Raw genomic sequence first — 23137 nt, forward strand, 5'->3', positions numbered from 1 at the left:
AGTTCAAAAAGACGGAACACTGATAAAAGTCTGGACACTGAGTTTAGGATAAAATAAGAAAGCTCTTCATCCTTGTGTTTATGTATATGTGTCTGTAATAGTGTCTATTCGAAAGGATTCCCCCAATTCACTTGTGCATCTTGTTCATGATATCGGTATAGTGAGTTTGGGAATTTTTAAATAAATCTTAAGTTTATACTTCATCTTTTAAACAATATTTTTACAATTTATATTCTAGATGAATAAGAATCGTGTCAGTTATTAGAGCTGCCTAGAGTTCTCAGTTGGTCCCTTGGTGCGCTATAGACACACAGTCCATTTTGTTAATCTCATTTATGATCTCCCCTAATGTGATCTACATGTTGATTGATAGCCTTTTTTTTTAAAGCCCAGGCCTCACCTTACATAATAGATTTGTCTTTTCCAGCCCTGATTTGTTTATGACCGAGATATCGGCCTGTGTTTATGGCTATTTTTCCAGCTATGGTCAGAATGTCCAGACGACACTAAGTCTGTCACGCTGTGTCTCATAAAGCTTTAAAACTGTAGTTCCGGTTCCTGATACTTTTCAGGTTTCTAGAACATTTCGCAGCCGTGTCTTTCCCATCGTGTACACTTCTACTTTCAATCTTCAGATCGTCTGTAGAATTAGCAGAGAACTCAAAAAGTCGACTTTCCGAAAATGGGCCTGTATTGCTGCGAGGAAAAATTGTCTGAATACTGCCAAAATTGTATTCTAGCCTTGGGAACGCTTGATTTAAAACATACATTATCTTAAATATTTTATCTTAACTAGTGTAGTTTGAAAAGTTTAGTGTTTCTTGTGTCTGTGTATTTAGAGGGTGGGGACTTATAAAAACGCTATTAGATTAAATAAAAAAACACATTCCCAATGCGGTTTTTGTGCCAGATGACGTAAAGCTCGTCTGTTTGTTCAGAAGACATTTAACCAAAGTGTCTTGTGTTCAGGACAAATCCAACTGGCTTTACTTTTTTCCCATTAAAGTGGACATTAGAACTGAGTCGATTCAAGGTTATCATACAGTCACAAATTTCACTGATCTGCAAACTCATGACTTCTCGGTTCGGAAGCAAGGCTCTGTAATCACTCGGCCACCACGCCCTACACGTTATTCCAACAAGCTATTCTTTCTCTCCAGCGCAGAGTTATATTTAGTTTTTATACATATTATCTAATCATAGTGAAGTCAAGATTAATTGAAAGTAAAGAAAAGTAATATGACCCCCGTTAAAGAGGAGTATACAGTGAAAGGAACTTTCGATGATAAAACTTATAGGAACTCACTCCAAGTCTGATACAAGTTTTATTTCTCGTTCTCTCTCCATATCTCCAATGGTCGTATCAAGCTGGAACTTTGTACACATTAGTCATTCACAAAATATACGTAATTAAATATTTAACAAGTTAATTAAATAACTACAAGTAATTAATTAATTGAGTATGATATTAAGGGAGATAAATCATACAGTATTAATATATATGGACATGAGGGTGCAGTTCTTTCCCTTGACTAAGTGTGTCTCATTTAGTATTTTGTTCTTTACATTTAGCTAGTTTCCCTTTGTTCTGGGTGATTTTTGGGTTATCGACTCCTTGTTTGTTTTCCTCGCCTTTTTGTTACCTGGTAATAAGAGGCGCGATGGCTTAGTGGTAAAGCGCTTGCCTTCTGAACCGGGTTACCGGTTCGAATCCTGGTGAAGACTGGGAATTTCGGAATATTTGGTCGCCTCTGAGTCCACACAATTGTTACCTGGTATTAGTTGGGGGGAAAAGTAAAGGCGGTTGGTCGTTAAACTGGCCACATGACACCCTCATTTACCGTGGGCCACAGAAACTGATGATCTTTGCATACAAAACATTACAGATCGCAAGGTCTGAAATGGAAACATTATTTTTACTTTAATATGAATTTTTAATGATCATGTGATGCAGACCATGATTGTTAACGGCCATTTCTTGTAAGGAAATGAATACTAAACTATGAACCATTTGCAATGCTGTATGCGAATGAGTGATGAAATGGTCGCAGGAAAACTACGTTGTTCTTGCGTCGCTTACACGTTGGCTTTCGTCCTGCTAAGAAATCAAATTTATAAAATGTATAAAATAAACAACATACGCTATTTCTTGCAGAGCTTAAGCGCATTGCATGTTTATTCAATATTTATATAGTAGACAAACAATAATTGTATCTTTAGACTTTTTATCCGTTACATTGACATTTGTTGTGAGTGACTGGAAGATTGTTCGTTGCCTGAAGGTGCACGATGCCAGCGAGTGCGCCTTGGAATCCAGAGTTATAGTCCGTGGCTACCTCGTTCAGGATGTAGTCGGTCCTGACGTCGCGGTAGTTGTCATTGGCTTCCGGTCCTCCAACAATGGCGCCAACGAGGATCTGTGGGCTTGGGCCAGGGTCGTTAAGCTGAGCTCCACTGCAAGGGGCGGGTCTGTCAGGGCAAGAGGCTCCTCTGTGGTGAGGCTGTCTGGGAAACTTGTTGCCGTAGCCGATCTGGAAGCTGTAGCAGCCGCCGTCGTGGTTGTTGTCCCCTAGTATGTAGTTGATCTGTTCCACCGCCCACTTCCTGTAGTCCGCTGTATTAATTCCAGCCTCAGCAGCCAACAAGGCTAAGAATGCTGAGTTTCCAGCATATCTGAGAACATAAGTTAGACTCCAATCATCAAATATCAATTAAGCTCATTTTCTAAATTCATTTTCTAAATTTAAGCTATATATGTTATAGGCCTGCAGAGCCGGATTTAAACGATGGCACACAGAGCTACAGCCCTGGGGACTACACAAGAAAAGGGCCTACACAAAGGAGATAAAAATATATTCAGATTTTTTTTTTTCAACTTTTTTATCGCATTTTTACATTTTTGACAAAATGTCGTGATTAAGAAGTGTATGCTTGCATCACGCTAGGAGTAAGAAAATAAAGCTCCGGAATTACCAAGCGACTTGACTTCCATAAACTCAAAACTTTACACGTTTTAAATATAATATATATTAAATAATGTTTGACGGAACGTGACATTAAATATAGACAAACTCTCTAGTTCTTTCTTCTCAATCATATCAGACTTTTAGATATATGTATTTTCATTCGTTAGTGAATCCTTATTAAAGCTTTCACAAAAAAATGTAGAGGCCTCCCCATACTTAAATCCGGCCCTGTAGGCCCTTTTCTTGATATCTTATACTACGTTAAAATGAGTTAAGCCTTAAGCCTAGATTTAGCTGTATTTTTTTTTTCATTTTGTTAAATTTATTTCAATTCAATCACTAAATTAATTCGATGCGGATCTAATTTTAGTTTATTTTGTCTTGACATGTACTTATGATACCACTAAAGTAAAGCCAGGGGGCTGAGTGGAAAAGAACAAAGCTTCCGAAGTCTTGAGTTCAAATTCCATCGAAGACTAGGATTTGGAACTGAGGGATTATTACGATATCCCTGAGACCCAATTCTAAAACGTACCTGACGTACGTTTGGGAAATCAAGAAAGTAGTTCATTAAACATGACACCCTCATTAATATTTTGTTAAAGAAAAACAATTGAGCTGTAAATTATCGGTCCCAATTGGTCTGAAATTTATTTTCTAGAAATAAAGCCCCAAAAATGTTCGTTCATAAAGAAGGTCTTTATATTGTGTGTTGCATTGTGGTATTATGTAATAGGCTACATTTTTCCCTTTCTTTAAACAGTTAACTTACATCTAAATGTTACCCTTTACAAGTTTACATGATGCCTTTTAAATTGTACTTGCATGACTAATAAAGTAGACCTATAGTTATCTGTGTTATGCTAATAATCTGTATAACTTTAATTATAATTGATTATTTTGTTTAAATGACAAATCTAAAAAAAAAATCGTTGGAATATCCTTATTCAGGCAGATCTATAAATATTTTTTTTTTGTAAGTCATAAATTCATTTCCATTCTACTGGTTCATAATTACTTTCAGTGTGATAGTCACGCCATGGTGCAGGTGTACTTATTGATACAATCTAAGGTTAACTACTGACAAGATAAACAAAACAAGACAAATGCAAATATTTATCCTACACACTTTGCGAGTGAAACAGACAAGACACTTCCCAACAGGTGTTTCTTTTCCGTCAAGATAAACAGGCCAGAAAGATAAGTTTTAAGTTGATTGTGTCAGCAGAAGTAGTTGACGTTATTGAATGCGTGCATACAGGAAACTGTTCTGACCTGTTAGCGCCCCACTGATCCCTCCAGGCCAGGCCACAAGGTGTGTACGTGATGCCACCCCCAGGTAACCAGGACTGCATGAACCCGACCACTGCGTCCTTTAGTGTAGACTTTTGTGTCTCCTCATACAGTATAAGCTGGCAAGCAACTGAAACATGAAATTATGGTGACGGGTATTACAACAAAGTAATGAAGGGAATTTAAAGGCATAAACAAAACCACAGGAAATAGAGGAACATTGACGTGAGTCAGTCGGCGTTAATAAGCTTCTTTAAATATGTAGTCCAGTGATCAACATTTGCTCTACATTTGTTTTTCTGCCACTGGATCTGGCATTGGACGTCCTGTTAGATTTGGTCCAACACAGTCATCGGGAATTGACCGCTCTCGCAACATGTCAAGTTATCCCTACGGATTAAAATGTGTCGTTTCTGTAACAATTGAGGTTTTTCAGACCTTCAAAGAAACAGCTTGTCGCCCAATACGCCGAAGTAGGCCTAATAGTTTTTACGTCGCGTGGGCCTATTCGAATATTGTTTTACAAAGGCCTATATCATTACTGCTGTGTAATCTAAATGTATTTAGAGTAAGGTGCATCCTCCAGCGAATGGCCACGCCCACATTATGACACACTGGTGTATGATTCGAGAGTAACCTGCTCCATATCGTGTTGAGAAGTACTATGAAGTAGATGTAATAATAGCCTTGACCGTCAGCTTGTATGACTAGCAATGGTAAAACTTCCAATTTAACACTTTCGTGTTAAAGATTGGTTTTCAAATCAAATGTATAAGAACTGAACAACTAAGAAACACTCAAAAGAACTTACTTTTTTTGTCGTCCCAGCCCAGAGCCCAGGCCCAGGCGTCCTCTACAAGTGAGTTGGCATCATTGAGATATTGGTTGTTACGTGTGGCTCTGTACAGCCAGGCAGCAGCGACGCACATCTCATCTTGGTCTGCACTTGATGAGTAGAAAGGTGCCGAGCCTCTAAATATACCTCTGTAAAACACAAAGACTGGGTTGAAAATACCGTATACCTCAACTGAGGGTATAAACAGCGGGGTAGCTACCATGGCGCGATGGGGTGCTTTGCGGGACCACGTAAGCGATTGGAAAATAGTTGTTTCTCTATTACGACACGACACTGTTACTTGTAAGAATTCGAATTGAATGTTATGACTATGTTACTTGTTACAGTATTAAACTGTTACTTGTAGAAATTCGTACCTACTTTGGAATGTTTTTTTGTAAATGCAGTGATATATAAGGAACTGCTTATTTTTTTTTAAAACTCACAATCTACCTTCTAATTGATGATTTGACCACCATTCTATTCTTGAATCCGTGCTCATTAGCACCTCGCTGCGCTACTGAGCATGCATAAATTCAGATCATGCATAGGCCAGTGTTTAGACAATTCATACACTCATACGTATTATTTACCTGTTAGACTTAGCAAAAGCAAAAAGACTTTCCGCAGCCGTGAGTAGCTGTGTGCTGTAGGAAGTATCGCCCTTCTCCTTAAACACGATAGATCCAACGGCCAGTGCAGCGGCTGTTTCACCAGCTATATCACTACCCTAGAAATAGTCATTTTATAAAAATAGTTTTATTTGATTATTTATATTTTATTTGCAAAATATTTGACAATATATTTCGAAAATTTCCTCTCTATTATTAAAAATAAGTAGTTTCATTTATAGAAAAATGACTGAAATCTAGATTCTAGTTTTCGATATTCTCCTTAAAATGTGTATGATTTTCTTTAAACATCTCCCCTTTGGAATTTTCAGGTTAGTTTCTGTGTTCTTTAGTTGTTGTTTGTTTAATATGATCTGAGCTTGAAATAACACAACAATAACCTACCATGGTATAATATCATCTTTACTTACTTAACGCACTCGTCTGACAGCCTGTCTGTATAGTAACAATGTTATACACGATTAGTTTTCTTAATTTACATTATGGGATCAATTAGAAACATTGCAAAACGAGTCGTAGTCTAGACTCTAGACAATACACTAGTCAATAAAAAAAACGAATTAATTAATCAAGTAATAGTAATTAATAATTTTAAAAGGGTGAGGCTGGTTAAACCTTTCAATATTGAGAAATAAAGCAGTGATATTGCGGTTCTTCCTCTTAGATTTTGTTGAATATTGTTTTACCTTATTCGAAGAACTGACTGTCTGGCAGGGGCGTGCCATGTTCATGTCCTCGGGGCGCCCCCAGAAAGAGTGGTCAGCATTGCCGTCTCCGACCTGGACCACCAGTTCTCTTGACTGTGGTTTCCAGGCCTTGAGGAAATAATCTAACGGCCATTTGATCATATCATACATCATGTCCAGCTGTCCAGCTTTCGAGTAGCCGTCTTTAAATCTGCAGTGAAGGGAAATCAGTCGTCTGCTTAATGTGGTACTATTTTTATATTAATTATTATTAGATCAAAATGTATGTGGTCCTATAGCAGAAGTTTAATTCAAATGATCTTTTGAAACCGCCTTTTTCAATGTTATGACAAATGTGAGTACTATCAAGTACGCGAATTAGTGTACAATACAGTACCAAATAAAACACTGGGGGGGGGGGCATTGGATAATTCTAGTTAAAGAATTAGAAGTAAACATGGTTAATGAGGACTGGAATACTAGTATACCACTAGCCAATTTCTCTAGCAGCTTTAAATAAAATAACATCGTCTAGAATTGTTTTTTCTTAATTAAAAATTACTACAATGTGAAGTATGTAATGATTTAACTCCATACAACAAAGATGTATATAATTCACAGAAACTCCCAAAATTGGCACCAATGTTGTCCTTAGATAGCAAGAATCAAGAACACATTTCTTAGATTTGTATGTGTTGATTTGATTATTTTTCAAACGACAATTTGTTAAAACAACGTTTTAATTTCAAACGTTCACCTATGAATAACAATGAATATTGTTAGGAACAAAAAGTTGATTCGAAATTTAACCCCTTTTATAAGACATTTCTCAAATTCTACAATTCCTAGACTTCTCATTGTATATGTCGTTAACCAATGAACAGAAGCTTTTTCTAGCCTCCTATATCTGGCTACTGTTTGTATATTTCCCATAATACTTACCTGTAGAGTGACCACAGGAGGAGGGTGGTGGACGAAGCCATTGGAAGGCCAAACTTCACATGGTCGCCAGCATCGTACCAGCCCCCCGGTACACAATCGTTGACAGCTGAATCGCCTCTCCAACGGATCGGGTTGTTAGAGGGTAGTCTACCAGATCTTTAGAAATATGATCATTTTGTTAACATCTAATGATAAGAATCTTTTATTACGTTTGGGGTAAAGATTGAGATTGGAGTCTCAGAATGACGTCAAGTGCATTATAAGTAATGCATTCATCTTTAAATATTGAATTTGGTTTAGCGTAAATAGATTGTCAAAGAAGATATGAATGCAAGTAACTAAATCAGTAAGTTTAGGGCTGGAGTGGCTCGTTAGCCATTGCTGGCTACCCATCTTGGAGAAGGAAAGCTGAATTCAAACCTCTACTGTCTTACGTCTATACCCAATCATGGGAAAGACTTCGGGAGTCAACCCTGTGGAAAAATCTGGAGGCGGCGACCCTTAGTCGGCCTTAGGCAGTTTGTACCACATAGTGCAATACCCCTGCAGAACCTGCGACGCGGCAGATCTCAAACTGTATAGGCACTTGCCGTACCTTTGGATACATCAGCTGCTTGGGGAGGGATGGAATTGCTGAGTAGGCAACATTGTTCATCATTATAAAACTAAAACTATGCAATGCTACTTACCTCTGAGCGTCGTAAAATAAGATTGAATTGCCCAGAGCTTTGGCGTAGTCCTTCCTAGCAGAGCCACCACCAGTGTTCGGTGCCGAGGTACCCACTGGATTTTGAGGACCTTGAGTAGGGTTCGAGCCAGGGCCGTCCATACCTTCGATGTAGAGTGTTACGGTCGGGGTGATGTCCTTGTTGTTGACACGGGCTACAAACGTGAAGCAGAGCTGATCCCCTACGTGCTGCTGAGCGTCGTAATCCTTGTTGATGAGCAGGAAATCTCTTGGAGTTAGCTTGGTGACCTCGGCCGCCCAGACTTCAATAGTGTCCACGTCCTCACTGAACAAGAGGTGCGCCCTCCACCCGTTCAATTCCTTGGTGATGGGGATGCATGGTTCCCCTTGGAATCCTCCGTTCCAGTGATTGGTTATGGCAACATTCGTGGCACACTGGCACACCGCGCAAAACGCGGCGGCCAGGAAAAGACGTATTGCCCTATGCATAATCAATATCTAATAAGAAAGAAAGAAAAACAAAACTCATGGGCTACCTAATAGTTAATGTAATTAGTACCTGACATACACTGGGTATTTCCTTTTTAAGGAATTTGCGGTCGAAACATAATTCGTTATTATAATATCTAATATAATTAGTTTCTCCTTTCAAAACTTGCAGGGGATGTAAAGGTCATCTGTTTCTGTGGCCCACGGCTAATGAGGGTGCTATGTAGTCATCACAACGACCGCCTTTACTATTCCCCAACTAATGTCAGGTGGAGCTGGGCAGATTCAAAGGCGCCCTATAGATCCCGAAATAAAAAATCACAGTCTTAACCAGGGTTCAAACCCGAGATCTCTCTTTTCGAAGCAAAACGCTTTACCAGTCAGAACGACTCATTTAAATTTTTTTTTTTTATATACAAATTATAACTTTTTAAATTTTCCTTTCTAAAGATAATTTTAATTTTTTTTTTATTAAAACTTATATCAACTTAATCTGTCTGTCTGTCTGCCTGTCTGTCTGGTAAACACTTTGAACATGTTTTTTCTCCCATTGCCCATTGAAGGATCAAGTTAAAGTTTGCACAATTATTCATTAAATCTGACAAGACATGAATCAATTTTAAAAATGAAAATATTAGTATATTAATTGTTGGTGATTAAATATTTTGTATGATATGGGATAAAGGGGAATAAATGCTACGTAACGAGAGATGTGGATATATAAATGAATTAAATCCCTTTTTTACGTTTTGACACGTTTTTTTCTTCTATTCTCAGATGAAATTAAAATTTAGCATAACTATTCATAGTCGATGACAATACACTTATCAATCCAAAAATAGCTAATTAATTAATCAATTAGAACTAATTAATTAATTTTGTTCTACATATCAGAAAGGGAGATAAACATTGCCATTTTCAGATAAATGGCAGTAATTAGCGGTTCTTTTCCTTAGATAAGCTTTGTTTTGATTTATAAGTAGTTTATTTTCTATTGGTTGATACTAATTAAACTTTTTAAAATGAACTAATTTCTTCATCCTAAACATTGAAATATTTTTTAAAAGAGAAACGGAGTTTAGTTTTATGGTATAGTATTTAGGTATGATTATTTTGTTTAGTACTAAATAGAATAAACATATGATATATTTTATTAGTAGTTTCTGATAAACTAAGATTGAGACATATCGTGAAATAATCTTGTAACGATAGAAATCCCTTCCTCAGTAGTTCACAATGCTATAGCTAAGCATTACATTTAATCAGATATGTCTCCAGACCTCTGAAATGTATAATTTATCATATAACTTGACATTACTGATTATGTTAAAAGAAATAGAACATGTATTAATAACATGGATAAAATGGACTATACATTACTATACAATGTTATCAAATATAGAGACGTATTGACACAATGAATATGTATCGATGTTTCTTCTACATTGTTTTAATAATCGACATTTTAACAAGTTAAATATCCACTGATGTACTGACCTGAGTAGCTGGAAGCAACTAGTGTCTGGAGTGCGCTATCTATTTAAATATTTCAAACACTTGCACCGCTTGTCCTAGTGTCTTACTTTTGTTTAGTTTTTTTAACCACTCACAGTCAACACGGATGTCCTAATTGTATTTCATATCAAATAAATGCACCGTAGACCTTCAAAATGAAAATTTACCTAGTGTTCTTTTTATCCGAAACACCGTATAAACAATATGCGCTAAAATACCTTTCCCAGTTTTCATATTTTATTGATGAAAAAAACAACACACTTTCATTTCTGTCTATTTCTAGGGTGTCTATGGTTAAAAAGCTTTTTTTTTTAAGATGAAAATAAAGCATGATTGGTTTACAAGAACGACAATACAATATATGGACTTGTATAACGACCCAAAATGGCCGCTATTGTATCTGAAATAGTTAAGTGCCTTTTCAAGCCTAAATATGGCACTGTGGTTTACTGAACTATGGCGTAGAAAGGTGTACTACTTAGGCGACTAGGATTATAGGTTTTATAGTTACATATTGTTAGTTTTTTTTATGTTTAGCTGACGACCTTATTCTTTATACGAGGCCTATCTCCCCTTGAGTAGTATTGTCTCTACATATAACAGAATTAATTCGTTATGATTCTTTGATAAAATAAGTTTTCAATGTTTAGATGGATCCATTTGTTGCTAGGGACAGTGAATAATTGTGAAGAGTTTCAACTTGATCCGAGAATGGGAAGTGGTAGAAATGACGTGTTCCAAATGTGTGTCAGACAAACTGACAAGAGTGAATTGATATAAGCTTTGTAAAAAAAAAAACAACTGTAACTTGAACCATCCCGATACCTCAGATGTTGTTGTTCTATAAACTGTATTTAAACATTGTTATAGATATTTGTTATTAAGCGAATGTAATGTAAAATGAATTCTATTACGTCCGTGACCAAACATTATGGACGTTAGCACTAACTGACATCATCATAAGTACTTGTTACATGTGACTAATTCTCAATAGACAGACAGAAGCGGCCTCGGCCGGTGGCAAGTGGGACAACCGTCCCAGGCCCAGGATGAGAGAGGGGCCTACAAAAGCAGAAGTTCGTTTTTATCTTGTTTGTTGATGTTACCATGAAAAATGTTTCTGAATCATTAGTTACGTTGGTCACTAAATCAATATTAGTAGACTGAGGATAAAATCATTCCCGAGAAATCCTAACTTCAGAACAAGTACATAATCCAACAGCCAATAGTGCAGTAGCAACGTAAGGTACTATGTTTTGAAACAATAAGTTAGCTTGATGTGGTAAGGTATATATAGTCTACATTTAAGGCTCTTAGGCCCGCGTATGACAGTAGCCCGGGCCCCGTCGAACTGTTAAGGCCGCCTATACAATAAATTCACTTGACTATTGAGTGACAGAGCTTAGAAATTATATAGGCCTTCTATGTAGAACCCCAAAAGGTCACTACAAAATCATGGTCGTGATGATACTGTAAACATGGACAAACTAGCCACTCGACCTGTCTCATTGTTCTAAATGTCTCCACACCCACGCAGTACACTTTTGTTTGCTGACTCTTGTTTAATTAGCTTACAAGTGCCATCATCATTCTTATCTTTTGTTATGTAATGTTTTCATTTGACGTTAGAAACTTACCTGGCGTGCGCAGTCCTACAAAAAAAACTGAATCTTTTTATTGAAAATGTATGTCAATATCTTTTATTGTACTTTGTTTTGATTTGTATCTGTTTATTTATTCAATATAATGTGTTCATAACCTCACAGATGTCCATTACTATACAAATCCTTATAAGCTCACATAACTTTAGAGATATTCATAACCTCACGCTCATAACTTAACTGATGTTCATAACCCTCATACTTTTCATAACCTCACACAAGGTCAGAACCATATAGAGGTTCATAACCTCACAGATTGTTATAATTTTACAGATGTTCATTCAAAAATTGTCAATACTTCAGAGATGTTCAATAACTTCACAGTAGTTCAACTTTTGAAAAGACTTGTAATATTATTTAAATAGTTTATAAGGGCCAAATTAATAGTACAACACTACTATAGTGAAGAGCGTACGTCATGTGGTACTGACATATCAGTCAAAGTGCTATCGTATGTTTCGTTAGCATGTGATGTAATGTTTAATGCACAATTGTAAATTAAATTGTAGGATAAAAAAGATTATTTTTATTGTTATTTTTATTTTTAACAGACTTCAGAATGCTAGAGAACATCATCCATTCAACGGGTCTTTCAGACGTTACTAAAATTTTTTTAAGAAGTGTGCATCTTTAAGAAGTGTGCAGATGACGTCAGAAAAAAAAATAAACTTGGACTGAGCTGAATCAGTCAACGATGAAATGTAATTCAGGCATATGTGACAGGGGAGTGTACCCTTCCCTCATCATTTCGTAAAAAATGTCTTCAAAATTTAAAAAGACACTATTAGTTTTGTTTGTCCGTCCCGTTTAAATGGTATTTTAGATCTTTCAAAGCTCTGATGCAAAAGATACTTTTTTTTTTTGAAATCGAAAAATTTAATTTTTAAAATCAACTATGCAAGCATTTTAACATTAAAAAATGTACTATTTTTACAACTATTTAATATTAATAGTAGAGATATAGATGCATGTGTCCTCACGGTGGTCTACACTGCAATATATTGCTATATAGCATATTTGTAACACATTTATGCAAACGATTTCAAATATTTTTTGCAAAATAAATAATAATTCAAAAAATTGTATTACTAAATAAATGCCATTTTTTAGCGGCCCCGAAAGGCAAAAAAGACACTATTAGTTTTGTTTGGCCTGTCTGTCCGTCCGTCTGTTTGTCTGTCTGTCCGTCCCGTTTAGATTTCAGAAACTAGAAGAGAAAATGAAAATAGGACATCATGACATTTGATTTGTAATCATTCAAAGTTCTGATGCAACGGCTACTTTTTTCTTTTCTGAAATCGCAAAAATCTAATTTCTTAAATCAATTATGCCAGCAGTTTTTTTCATGAAAATACACCATTTTTACAACTATTCACTATTAATAGAAACAAACACTGGATGCTGTTTAGTAAGGGAGATGAAATTTACAATTTTTATAACACGTTAATGTAAATAGTTTTAGATTTTTTTTTTTTTTTTTAATTTTTTTTTTCAATTGTATTGCTAATTTTTTTAAGGTCTGTCATACTAAATACACATTTACAAACAAAATAATTAACTTTTTTTTTAAAGAGAAAAAAATCTATTTACTATGCAAAAAGGTTGGACATAATTTCAAACAACAATTAATAAGTAGTTTTTCATATTATCGCGTGAACTGCAGAGGGTATAGCGTACTTACAACACAAAACTAAAGGAATTTTTTACGTAAATTTTTCTTTCTTGAGGCTTTGAATAATAGATTGACACTTTGCAAAACAATTAGATCAATTAGATACTCATTATAAGACATCAGATAGGCCAGGTTCACATCTAACTTCAGATTCATTTTCACCTATCCTTTGGTCTGCTGGACCTTTGGGGCACCACACAGTATCTTTCAACCTTCTTTCTCCATTCTTCTCTGTCATTTGCCTTTGATAGAGTTTCATTATGATATTCTTTCTGAAAATATTGAAACCTACCTTTTTACCTGCCTGTGTGGACCACTTCTGATAGAATTTAATACCGATATTCTTTTGAATATATTGAAACCTGCCTTTTTTCCTGAGTTTGAGTTTTTACACAAACTGTCTTTGTAACCATGTTATTAAATGTATTACGTGTACCACATTCATTTAACTTACTTTTCTGTTTGTTCGCGGTGCAGTGGGGTGGAGACGGTCGAACGAAAAGATAAAACAAGTCTCTTTCTTCTATTATTTCTATATTTTTGACTCAATAATTACAACATTTATACTCCAATAAGTGAACATCAATACTGACCATTGGGAAGACATAGCTCTAGACCGCACCAGATGGAGAGAGACAGTGACCAAGAAAGCTATGGACAGCGAAAGAACATGGGCCTCAGCTCAGGAAGAAAAACGTACATTACGAAAAATGGCCAGCTCCTCTACCACCGAAGCAAAAGCCACTTTAACCTGCGATATCTGTGGACGGGAGTGTCTCTCCAAACTAGGGCTCCACAGCCACACGAGGAAGTGCGTGAGATGAACCATAGTCGTTCTACGACTGAAGGAGGCCAACAACAACCCAATACTACACCAGAATCACTTTTATCAAAATATTACATTTTGTGTTGCGGGAATGGCTCGGGCGACACACTATAAAATTAGGTAAAAATATTAATAACATTTATAAGCTTATTATTGATATCAAGTGTGTAGCTTTTGCACTGAGGTAAAAATTATCTAGCTCGCCTCCTCCCCAAGGGTTAGCGTATTTTCGAGCATATAACCCGCTTACGCGTATAAACCGTATACGCGTATAACCGCACAAATTACAAAATAAGTATTTTAAAAAATCATACAATGCGCACTCTTATATACCCCGGATGTGCAAAGCGTCACTTGGAGTAAACTACCGGTGCATTAAGTAATATCAGCGGGTACTATTTGTTTTCTTCAGGTTTATAATGAGATCATCATACAACGCGCACTCTTATATACCCCGGATGTGTAAAGCGTGACTTGAAGTAAACTACCGGTGCATTAAGTACTATCAGCGGGTACTATTTGTTTTCTTCAGGCTTATAATGAGATGTTCATTAGCTTTCCAATACAGTTTTCGCCTCCCAACAGCGAACTAGAGTAGGTATAAAGAACCACCGTTATGTCCATAGTTTAATGCTATGTTTATCAGTGAAATAGGGCACGACATGGCCTACATTGTGCCGATGTGCCTAAACTCAAAACTCAAACTCATCAGTAAAATACATTGTGTAAACCCCGCGCCTTTGTATAGCCCGCACATCTATCATTAGAAAAGCGTAAAAACCCCGCTGTTTATATGCGCGTTTAATACGGTACATTTAGGATGAACATGTATGTAAGTCTCAATGTGTCTTGCTTGCCATGTCAACTCCTATATTGCCCTAATGTTAAGTCCAACTCGAACCAAAACAATGTCTTACTTTTGAGTTTTGTTAGTAGACTTATTGATTCTATGTCGCTATATTCTGTTGTCATAGTAGTTAGTCTATCTTAAGCCCATTATAAGACTTGATAGACTGATGGTATCCTCAACATCAAAGACTAGAGATTAAATCATCTAATTCTTCATACTGTTACTAATTCAACACTACATGCAAAAACAAATACTACAAATGTACAACAAATTCAAAAGTATGTAGGCCGACTTAAATCTGAAGTACTTCACATTGCTACAATGGCAAAGATAAGGAAATTGTTCGACAATAAGGACCTATAAGTTCACGGATTTAAATTAAAAGATCAAGGGAGATCATTGATGTTTAACAGTTATTCTAGAATATATTTTATTTTCATAGATTAACTCCCTTTAATATTAAATGAAATGCCACATTTTCGTAACATATTTGTTTATAATTTAAATTATATCTCCTAATTATCTAAATGTAAGCAATCCTATGATATATTTCTACTTTCCCAACCTTCAATCCTCCATTTCTAAATAAGTAAAGAGCGGTATAGATTTACAGCAATCAAATAGTGTCAAATAGTTGATCTGTTGTTAGTTTAAAGAAGAAACTAAATAAGTGTTAAACAATTACAATTTTTGTTTCCTTCCTCTGAAACATCTGTAGACTCAACAAATATTTTAAAAGTTCAATCACTTGTATTTTTGTTTCTCAATCTTGAATAATTTATATTTATTTGGACAAGTTTCGGATGCCCCTTTGGAAAGACGGATGCTATAACGCCAACTCCGATAAACACATTCCTTGCAGATAAATTTAATGGCCCTTCAGAACATACCACTTGGTTTACTTCTGCCATGGAACAGACTGGCAGACACTTCACTCACATAAAAAAAACATAAAATATAAACGCATTTAAAAGTTCTGGATACGCTTTTATCTTATGATGCATTATCCCACAGACTCACCAATTGACCTCATGCCTTACTAATTGACTTAGTGATTGTCTAATTGACTTAATGTCTTACCAATTGACTTAAGGAATTACCAATTGACTTTCTAACACACTAATCGACTTTTTGACCAATTGATTCGCTACTCACCAATTAACTTAATGACTTATCGATGACTCACTTTGATCTGGTGAACTACTCACTTTCCTTGAGTCTTCCTGTCATGTTTAGTAATGTATTATAGAGCTATCAGATTAGGTTGCTTACTAGACATCTTCCTCTATCGGATAGAATAAAAGGTAAATGTAAACAGAGGCATGGAGGTCGACTGCTTACTTTGCGTTATGTTAGAAGTACAAATGATAATCATTTCTTTTTACAAAGCTTATATCTATTCACTCTGTCTGTCTGTCTGTCTGGTAAAAAATGTGTACACGTTATTTCTCCCATACTCATTCTAGGAACTAGCTGAATCTTCGATCATTTATTGACATAGACAAGACATGAATTAATAACAAAAAGATTGTAAAAAATGTTTTGCTTGTTTCGGATGTTCCTTCAGAGTTGAAGATAGTTTACTTCTTAGTCCAAACCTCCCGCAGGACGACGGGGGATGGGAGCGGGCAGGATTTGAACCCTGGACCATCGATAAATCCGAACGACAGTCCAGCGCGCAAATCGCACGACCAGGCAGCCATCCTGGTAACCAATTACTGGTAATTCCTTATTATGTATAACTCTTTCTCTCCGTAATTTTTCTCCTCGTTCCGATAGAATTATTCATTTTACTCAATTGTATTTCACTATCCTGAAAAAGATTCCTGTTCTGATTAAATTAAAATAACTTTTTGTTTGTTATCAGAAAATTCTATACTTAATATCGAATTATGGGTAAAAAAAAATCAAAAAATCAATTTAGTGTAATGGGGTCAAATCAACCTAGGCATCGTCAATTAGGAGAGAAAGAGTTAATATCAATAAGGGAAACTAATACACCAGTATTTACAGATAAGGAAAAAATTGTTGGTGTAGTCTCCTTAAAAAACTTTTAACCCTATTTCTCCCTCACGCATTCTCCAATCAAGTTGATACTTTAAAAAATATTTATTATGCCTAACAAAACACGAATCATTAAACAACAAGATTACAAAGAGAGTTTGTGTTATCAAACAAACTCAGAGGCGGCCCCCATCAAATTCACCAACGGACGAGAAATATATTCAAGCCATATTATTGTTTTGATCGTTTAAAGAAATTTCAAAAAAATTGACGTTATTTTTCACATAAATGCAAACAGTGCAACACGTCGTCTTTGATAACACTCTTCTAGCTCTTCTGAAATAAGTAGAGTAGCGTTAAGTGATCACCCAAGATCAGCATGGAAACCTCCCGATACAGTGTCGGTAGCGCCTAGTGCATTAGCTCACGGTGTCACCCTTCCCCATCAATGGTCCTGAAATATGTTCCAATGAACACTATTGCTAGGTAGTTAATTTTTTTTGTTGAACCAACACAGTGAGCTTATTACCTACTTGTATTGATTTTTACTCAAATGTAAAATCAAAATGTTCATTACATTTATTCAAATGTTATTGCAAATTTTACAATGATATTTAATTAAACAGACTTAACATCAAATGAACAGGTTTCTTTTGTTATACTTTAAATGGTATAATGTTTTGCTGTATCATTTACTTTTAAATTACCATTTAGATGTGTCAAGACATATTTGGGCGTATATCTCGAGATTTTATTACTATCTTTTTCAATGTGTCTGCTTTTGCCAAGATATAATTTTTCTAAACATGGTTGTCTACCCCAAAATGGTGTCGATCGGTGCGGACCGCACCCTCCCCGCTTGATTAGTTCTAGATATGATATAAACTAGAATCTAGACTAGATCTAGCAATCTAAAAATAGAATCTAGATCTAGATCTACTAGAGCTAGATCTGGGTCAATTATATTATGATCAGGACTAGTAAGCCTACTAGCCTACTGGGTTATAGTGCACTTATGTTGTTCACATCAGATTTATTACATGATGTGATAATACTGCTTACATAATACATAAATCTGCATCCCTGAGCTATGAGAAGATAAACTATTTTCTTGATGGATTATAAATGTAAATTTTGTTCAAACTGTTTAATACAATTAAATCTAAATCTACATCTATGTCTGGCCTCTATTAATTGTAATTTAGATTGTTGTCAAGTGTATAGCCTAATGAGGATATGTGAAAACTGCGCGCTTTTTTTTAAACTTACAATTGAAACGAAGTTCGTATTAAAATTCTTTTTAAAAACTTTTGAATCAGTATTCTATTCCATGAGTTAGTTAATAAATGGAAAATCTATTTTATAATGATCCATTATTACTTTTTCCATTGTGACCTTAGATGCAAATTTTTTGTACCAACACGCGAATCTATGAATGAAGCTTGATTTATTTATGACGAAGTCTGTGACCTTCTGTAAACACATACCTCCCTTGAAGTTTTTCATTTAAAAGTGATGTAATTTTTTGAAAATCTGCTTGCATGTATAATTTATAAAATTAGATAGTTCACTTTCGGAAACGAAAGAAGTAGCAGTTGTATCAGAACTTTGAATGATCTAAAATATCATGATGTCCGATTTTTATTTTTTCATCTAGTTTCAGATGGACAGACAGGCTACACAAAAATAATAGCGTCTTTTTCCCTTTCGGGGGCCGCTAAAAATAGTCAATTATTCAATAACTCATTGATAATTAATTATTTTGTTTCATATAGAATAAGGGAAATAGCTTTTTATATATTGCTTGTTTTTATTTTGCTTGATTTTATATTTTGTTATATAAATGCAACTTTGGTTTACAAAGTAACTTTGTTTATTTGTCCACCAGTCTCAAGAAACAGAAGTCAACTTCATTCTCCATGAATCCCTAGCTCCAAATGGAGAGTAAAAAGTGAAATAACAATCTTGGATGAACTGCAAACTAGTCTCTCGATAAAGTTTTATACATGTATAACATTCATTGTAATTAATGTCTTGAAGCCAAAATGTATTGTTTGTAAATTTTTTCAAATATATTCTCACAAAGTTCTGGAAGTTGCTCAGTGCATATTTAGTATTTATGGGCGTTTGTGTTAAAGCGATTTTTTGCCTAACCAAATAGGACTAGCGTTCGAATCCTGCTGGACTGGGATGAATTTCATGTTTTTCTAGAAACCTCTCCCAACTCTACTGGATACTTGACTTGAGATGGGGAAAGTAATGGCGGTTGGTCGCTGCGCTGGTTTCGTAAACCATCGCCAAAGATACAGGTGACCTTTACATTTAAAACTCAAGGTACATTTTTTTTTTAATTATTTAGTTATGATTGTGAATCAGGAGAAATTCCAAACTAATGGCTGAGGGTGTGGGTGGCGGTGGGAAATTAAGTTGGAATAATTAAAGGAGTTGTTCCCACTTTTCTCTTGACATTTTCAACCCGGAAGTGGAAAAACCAGCAACCTTTGTCCCATTACGTCACGATACGTCACATGGTCACAGCACAGGACCTTTCAAAACTGAGGTCAAAAGTTCAGCTACTCAATGACTCGACGAAGAAAATGAAGAAGTCCAGACTAATTCCGTTTTATTTTACAGTATTTTACTTTATAATTACATAATATACAGCAGCTTTTATTCATAATGACAAGTCGCATGATATTTACATACAATTATCTTATCTTATCTTAATTGTTGATTGCCGTTTACAGTTACACTGTACAACAAACACGCTCCATGTTTTAGCTTTACATTTCATTCATACATAACTAAAGTCATATTAGAACATAGACTTCTATTGCACACCGTTCATCAGTTCAATCTTATAGACATTAGAGGGAAAAAAATCACACCTTTCATTTCGTTATAATTAACTTGACCTTATTCCACAAATTGACTACAATAACAATATGGTAATGTTTATGAATTTTTCGCAGATTACATTTAAATAACAACAAGTAAAAGAGTTCATTTTGTTATTTTCTATTTAAGAATGTGTGAGAGTAAAACAATTTCACTTGACCTTCTTAGCATTGTACTAAACCCTCTTGAAAGATGTTAATAACATAGGCGATTTGACATACACTTGAAAGACGAGACATTGAAGTACAGGCATTGCTAATACAACGTTTTATTTGGGCTGTACATTTGTCTCACAAGTTTGTTTACTTTTGGTAATTGAAATATTGCATTAACTACTTTCTAAACTCATTCTAATGAGACAAAATACTGATAGGTAGCTAGGAATGTTTTAAAATAGAACGATCAATAAGATACACAAAAAAATTCTTTTTCTTTTATGATTTGATCTTACACTTAATGTTGGATGCATGGTGGTAGAGTGGTAAAGCGCTTGGTTTCCGAACAGAGGGGTCTCGGATTCGACCCTCGCTGTAGACTGGGATTTCAAATTAAAAAAAAACTTTTAGGACGCCTCGGAGTCCATCCAACTCTGATGGGTACCTGGCATTAGATGGAAAAAGTAAAGGTGGTTGGTCGTTGTGATGCCCACGCGACACCCTCGTTAACAGTCAGCCATAGATGATATTTACATCATCTGTTCTATAGATCACAAGGTCTGAAAGGAAAATTTACTTTTTATAATAATAACAAGAAGAGATAGTCGTTTAATAATTATAATAATAACAAAAAGTATCAATGCTTGCTATCAAAGATTAACGAATATAAAAAGCTACAAAAAGAAAAACTAAAGCAAAATGTGTTCATTCTGAATGCATCCATTTTTGATAAACTGGCTCATCATGTCTAGAGATAGTACTGGCTGGTCATAAGGTGCGTTATGTCCTGCTCCGTGAATGACCACGCGGCAAAATTTTCCGGTCCAGGTGAAAAACCCTTTTAATTTGTAGCCGTCGGTCCAAACATCCCTCACTGATTCTCCGTAGCGGTCCTTGAGCGACCAGCGCGTCACCGCCAGCGCGGCGTCCACCATAACCGAGCTAACCACGGCGTCCAAATCTCCATTGTAGATGAGTACCTTGTAAGTGTTGAGCAGGACGGCCAGCTCCGCTTTGACGCTCTTCGTCCAGTCCACGTTAAACTTCGCCCTGAAGCCGTCGTCCCCAATGACGAACGTGGTGTTCCCAGCGTGGACTAGAGTCCTCATCGCGGGAGTATTCATAAGGTACCATAACTCTTCGTACGGAGTAACAGACCTTGCGTTGTAATTGTTCGCCCACAAGCCCACGATGGAATTGTTCATGAGCAATGTGGTTACAGCCTGGTCTGCAGAGATCTGTCTCACGCGGAGTTGATCAAAAATGCTGTCCACGAGCTTCTGATGGTCTCTATGTTGTCTTAAAGAAATGGCCCCGCTGGAGTAGAAATAACCACTCATGGCCTTACTCTGAGAATACGGGTCAATAAACGGAGCGCCGAGGTAAATTCCTGTCAAAGGAATGTTTGACTTTTTATTCAAGATCTGCTTGTGCAAGCGACTTGCTAATGAAGTCACATATTTCCCAGCATACGATTGCCCACCAATGTAAAGCTCTCTTTGCAAGTATTCTGGAAACATGATGTAGAATTGTTGAATAAATTCATACAGATCTTTAGAGTAGCCTTCTTGCGTTGTTCTACAGCCAATCTCTCCGCTGTCACTGTAACTATAACCAACTCCTACTGGATTGTCGATATACAACATTGAAAATGTCTCGGCCCAAGAGCCGTTCCATATTTTGAGCATAAAAGTTCCGTTACCATTCGGCTGTAATCTTAACGGCCCGTTCTCGTGAAACAACCCCAGCATAGACGGCTCGCCTGGTCCCCCGTTCAGCCATACTACCAGCGGTGCACGAGGGTTGGAGTTGATTGCCGGGAAAAACCAGAAGAACAAATGATTCCCGAGTCTTTCGTCGACAGTAATGAAGCCAGAGTGGCTAGTGGCCACATTGTCATCTCTGTATGTCACCGAGCTTAGTTCCCGGGCTGTAGTAATGTTTCCTTGACGTATGTATGGCGTCAGGTGTAGTCGGTCGTTCGGGTCGTAGCTTGCTACCTTATAGCAGGAAAGTAGACCAAGTATTAGCAATGAAACACGTGATGTCATTCTGAGTTCTGAAAAGAGAGAAATAGAAAAGGAAAGATTATATGTGAGACATAGAGGATAAAACATAAACACTACTGTAGTGAACTCATTGCAAATGTCAGAAAGTTTTCATACAGCATACAAGTTGACATCAGTTACTGTATGTTCTTTGTAAAAATTTAAAAAAAAAAACGCTTCTATAAAAACATATGAAATATAGAGTTACAATTTTCCAATCAATGTTATCAACTTAGTCTAGGTGTGTGTATTGTACAGTAACTACATTATACTAGTACAGCAAAGTAAAAACACTATTTACAAAAATAAGTTTAATATCGACATTTCTTTCAAATCTGGGAAATTCTTAAAAGTAATTTAAGCATACATTTTTACACGAAACAAATTTTTTTAAAATAAGTTGGACTGTACTGACACTTACATGTAATGGATCTGTCCCGATAAAAAGTGATTTGCAATCACTTATGAGTTTCGGAGAATGTATTGTCAGGCTATTTATAACAGCCTGTCCACAAATGCTTTAATATAAAAATCTATAACAATCCTTTTTTCTGGAAATAAAGCTTTGTAGCTTCATTTAAATGTATACATGTATATACAGCTTTTATGGTCTGCACCACTTATTAAAAACTAACAAAAAAAAAATATTCCGGATCCACTGTTTGTACACACAAGGGCAGCCCCCAACAAGGAAAGTGTTTTGACGTTTTGTCTCCCCTGGGAAGGGCAGGTGTAAACACAGACTGGAAACAGAAGTCAAGATTGACACAAGTTTACGTACTTTCTCTTCTTACGTGACTAGGTCCAAGATAATTTTAGCCACAGTCAACAAGGATATGGTAACTTTTCCGCAATGGGTTGCTATCTGATCCGGTTTTCTACTGGTTTGTGAGTGGGCAGTGTTTTGTATTAAGGGTAATGTGTCTAAGAGGTTTGAAGAAAGAGAATGGCGTTGGGGTTAATATTTTGTAAAAAAA

At 36.0% G+C, this 23137-nt stretch overlaps 2 protein-coding genes and 1 long non-coding RNA gene across 4 annotated transcripts; 1 reads left to right on the plus strand and 2 right to left on the minus strand.

Annotated features, from left to right (window-relative positions):
* Positions 1 to 37: 37 nt before the first annotated feature.
* Positions 38 to 20114, plus strand: LOC106054851 (uncharacterized). Of its 2 annotated transcripts, none has more exons than XR_008773554.1 (3): positions 38 to 160; positions 13956 to 14325; positions 18948 to 20114. It is a non-coding gene; the product is annotated as an uncharacterized LOC106054851 (long non-coding RNA). The 2 variants fall into 2 exon arrangements; XR_008773553.1 differs by having other exon boundaries at positions 65 to 155.
* LOC106054849 (endoglucanase A-like) lies at positions 2146 to 10172 on the minus strand. The gene is made up of 8 exons (XM_013210916.2): positions 10029 to 10172; positions 8044 to 8540; positions 7355 to 7510; positions 6413 to 6623; positions 5688 to 5824; positions 5071 to 5243; positions 4242 to 4389; positions 2146 to 2673 (listed from the first exon to the last, which is right to left on the minus strand). Exons 2-8 carry the CDS (start codon positions 8529 to 8531, stop codon positions 2226 to 2228), a joined length of 1761 nt encoding a protein of 586 aa, XP_013066370.2. The 5' UTR covers positions 8532 to 8540; positions 10029 to 10172; the 3' UTR covers positions 2146 to 2225.
* On the minus strand, positions 19676 to 22889 carry LOC106054848 (probable serine carboxypeptidase CPVL). Its single transcript, XM_013210915.2, has 2 exons — positions 22582 to 22889; positions 19676 to 22171 (listed from the first exon to the last, which is right to left on the minus strand). The coding sequence occupies exon 2, from the start codon at positions 22161 to 22163 to the stop codon at positions 20802 to 20804; it is 1362 nt and encodes a 453-aa protein (XP_013066369.2). The 5' UTR covers positions 22164 to 22171; positions 22582 to 22889; the 3' UTR covers positions 19676 to 20801.
* Between the last annotated feature and the right edge of the window lie 248 nt (positions 22890 to 23137).

This window comes from Biomphalaria glabrata, chromosome 11 (assembly GCF_947242115.1).
Source record: "Biomphalaria glabrata chromosome 11, xgBioGlab47.1, whole genome shotgun sequence".
NCBI classification, from domain to species: Eukaryota; Metazoa; Mollusca; class Gastropoda; family Planorbidae; genus Biomphalaria; species Biomphalaria glabrata.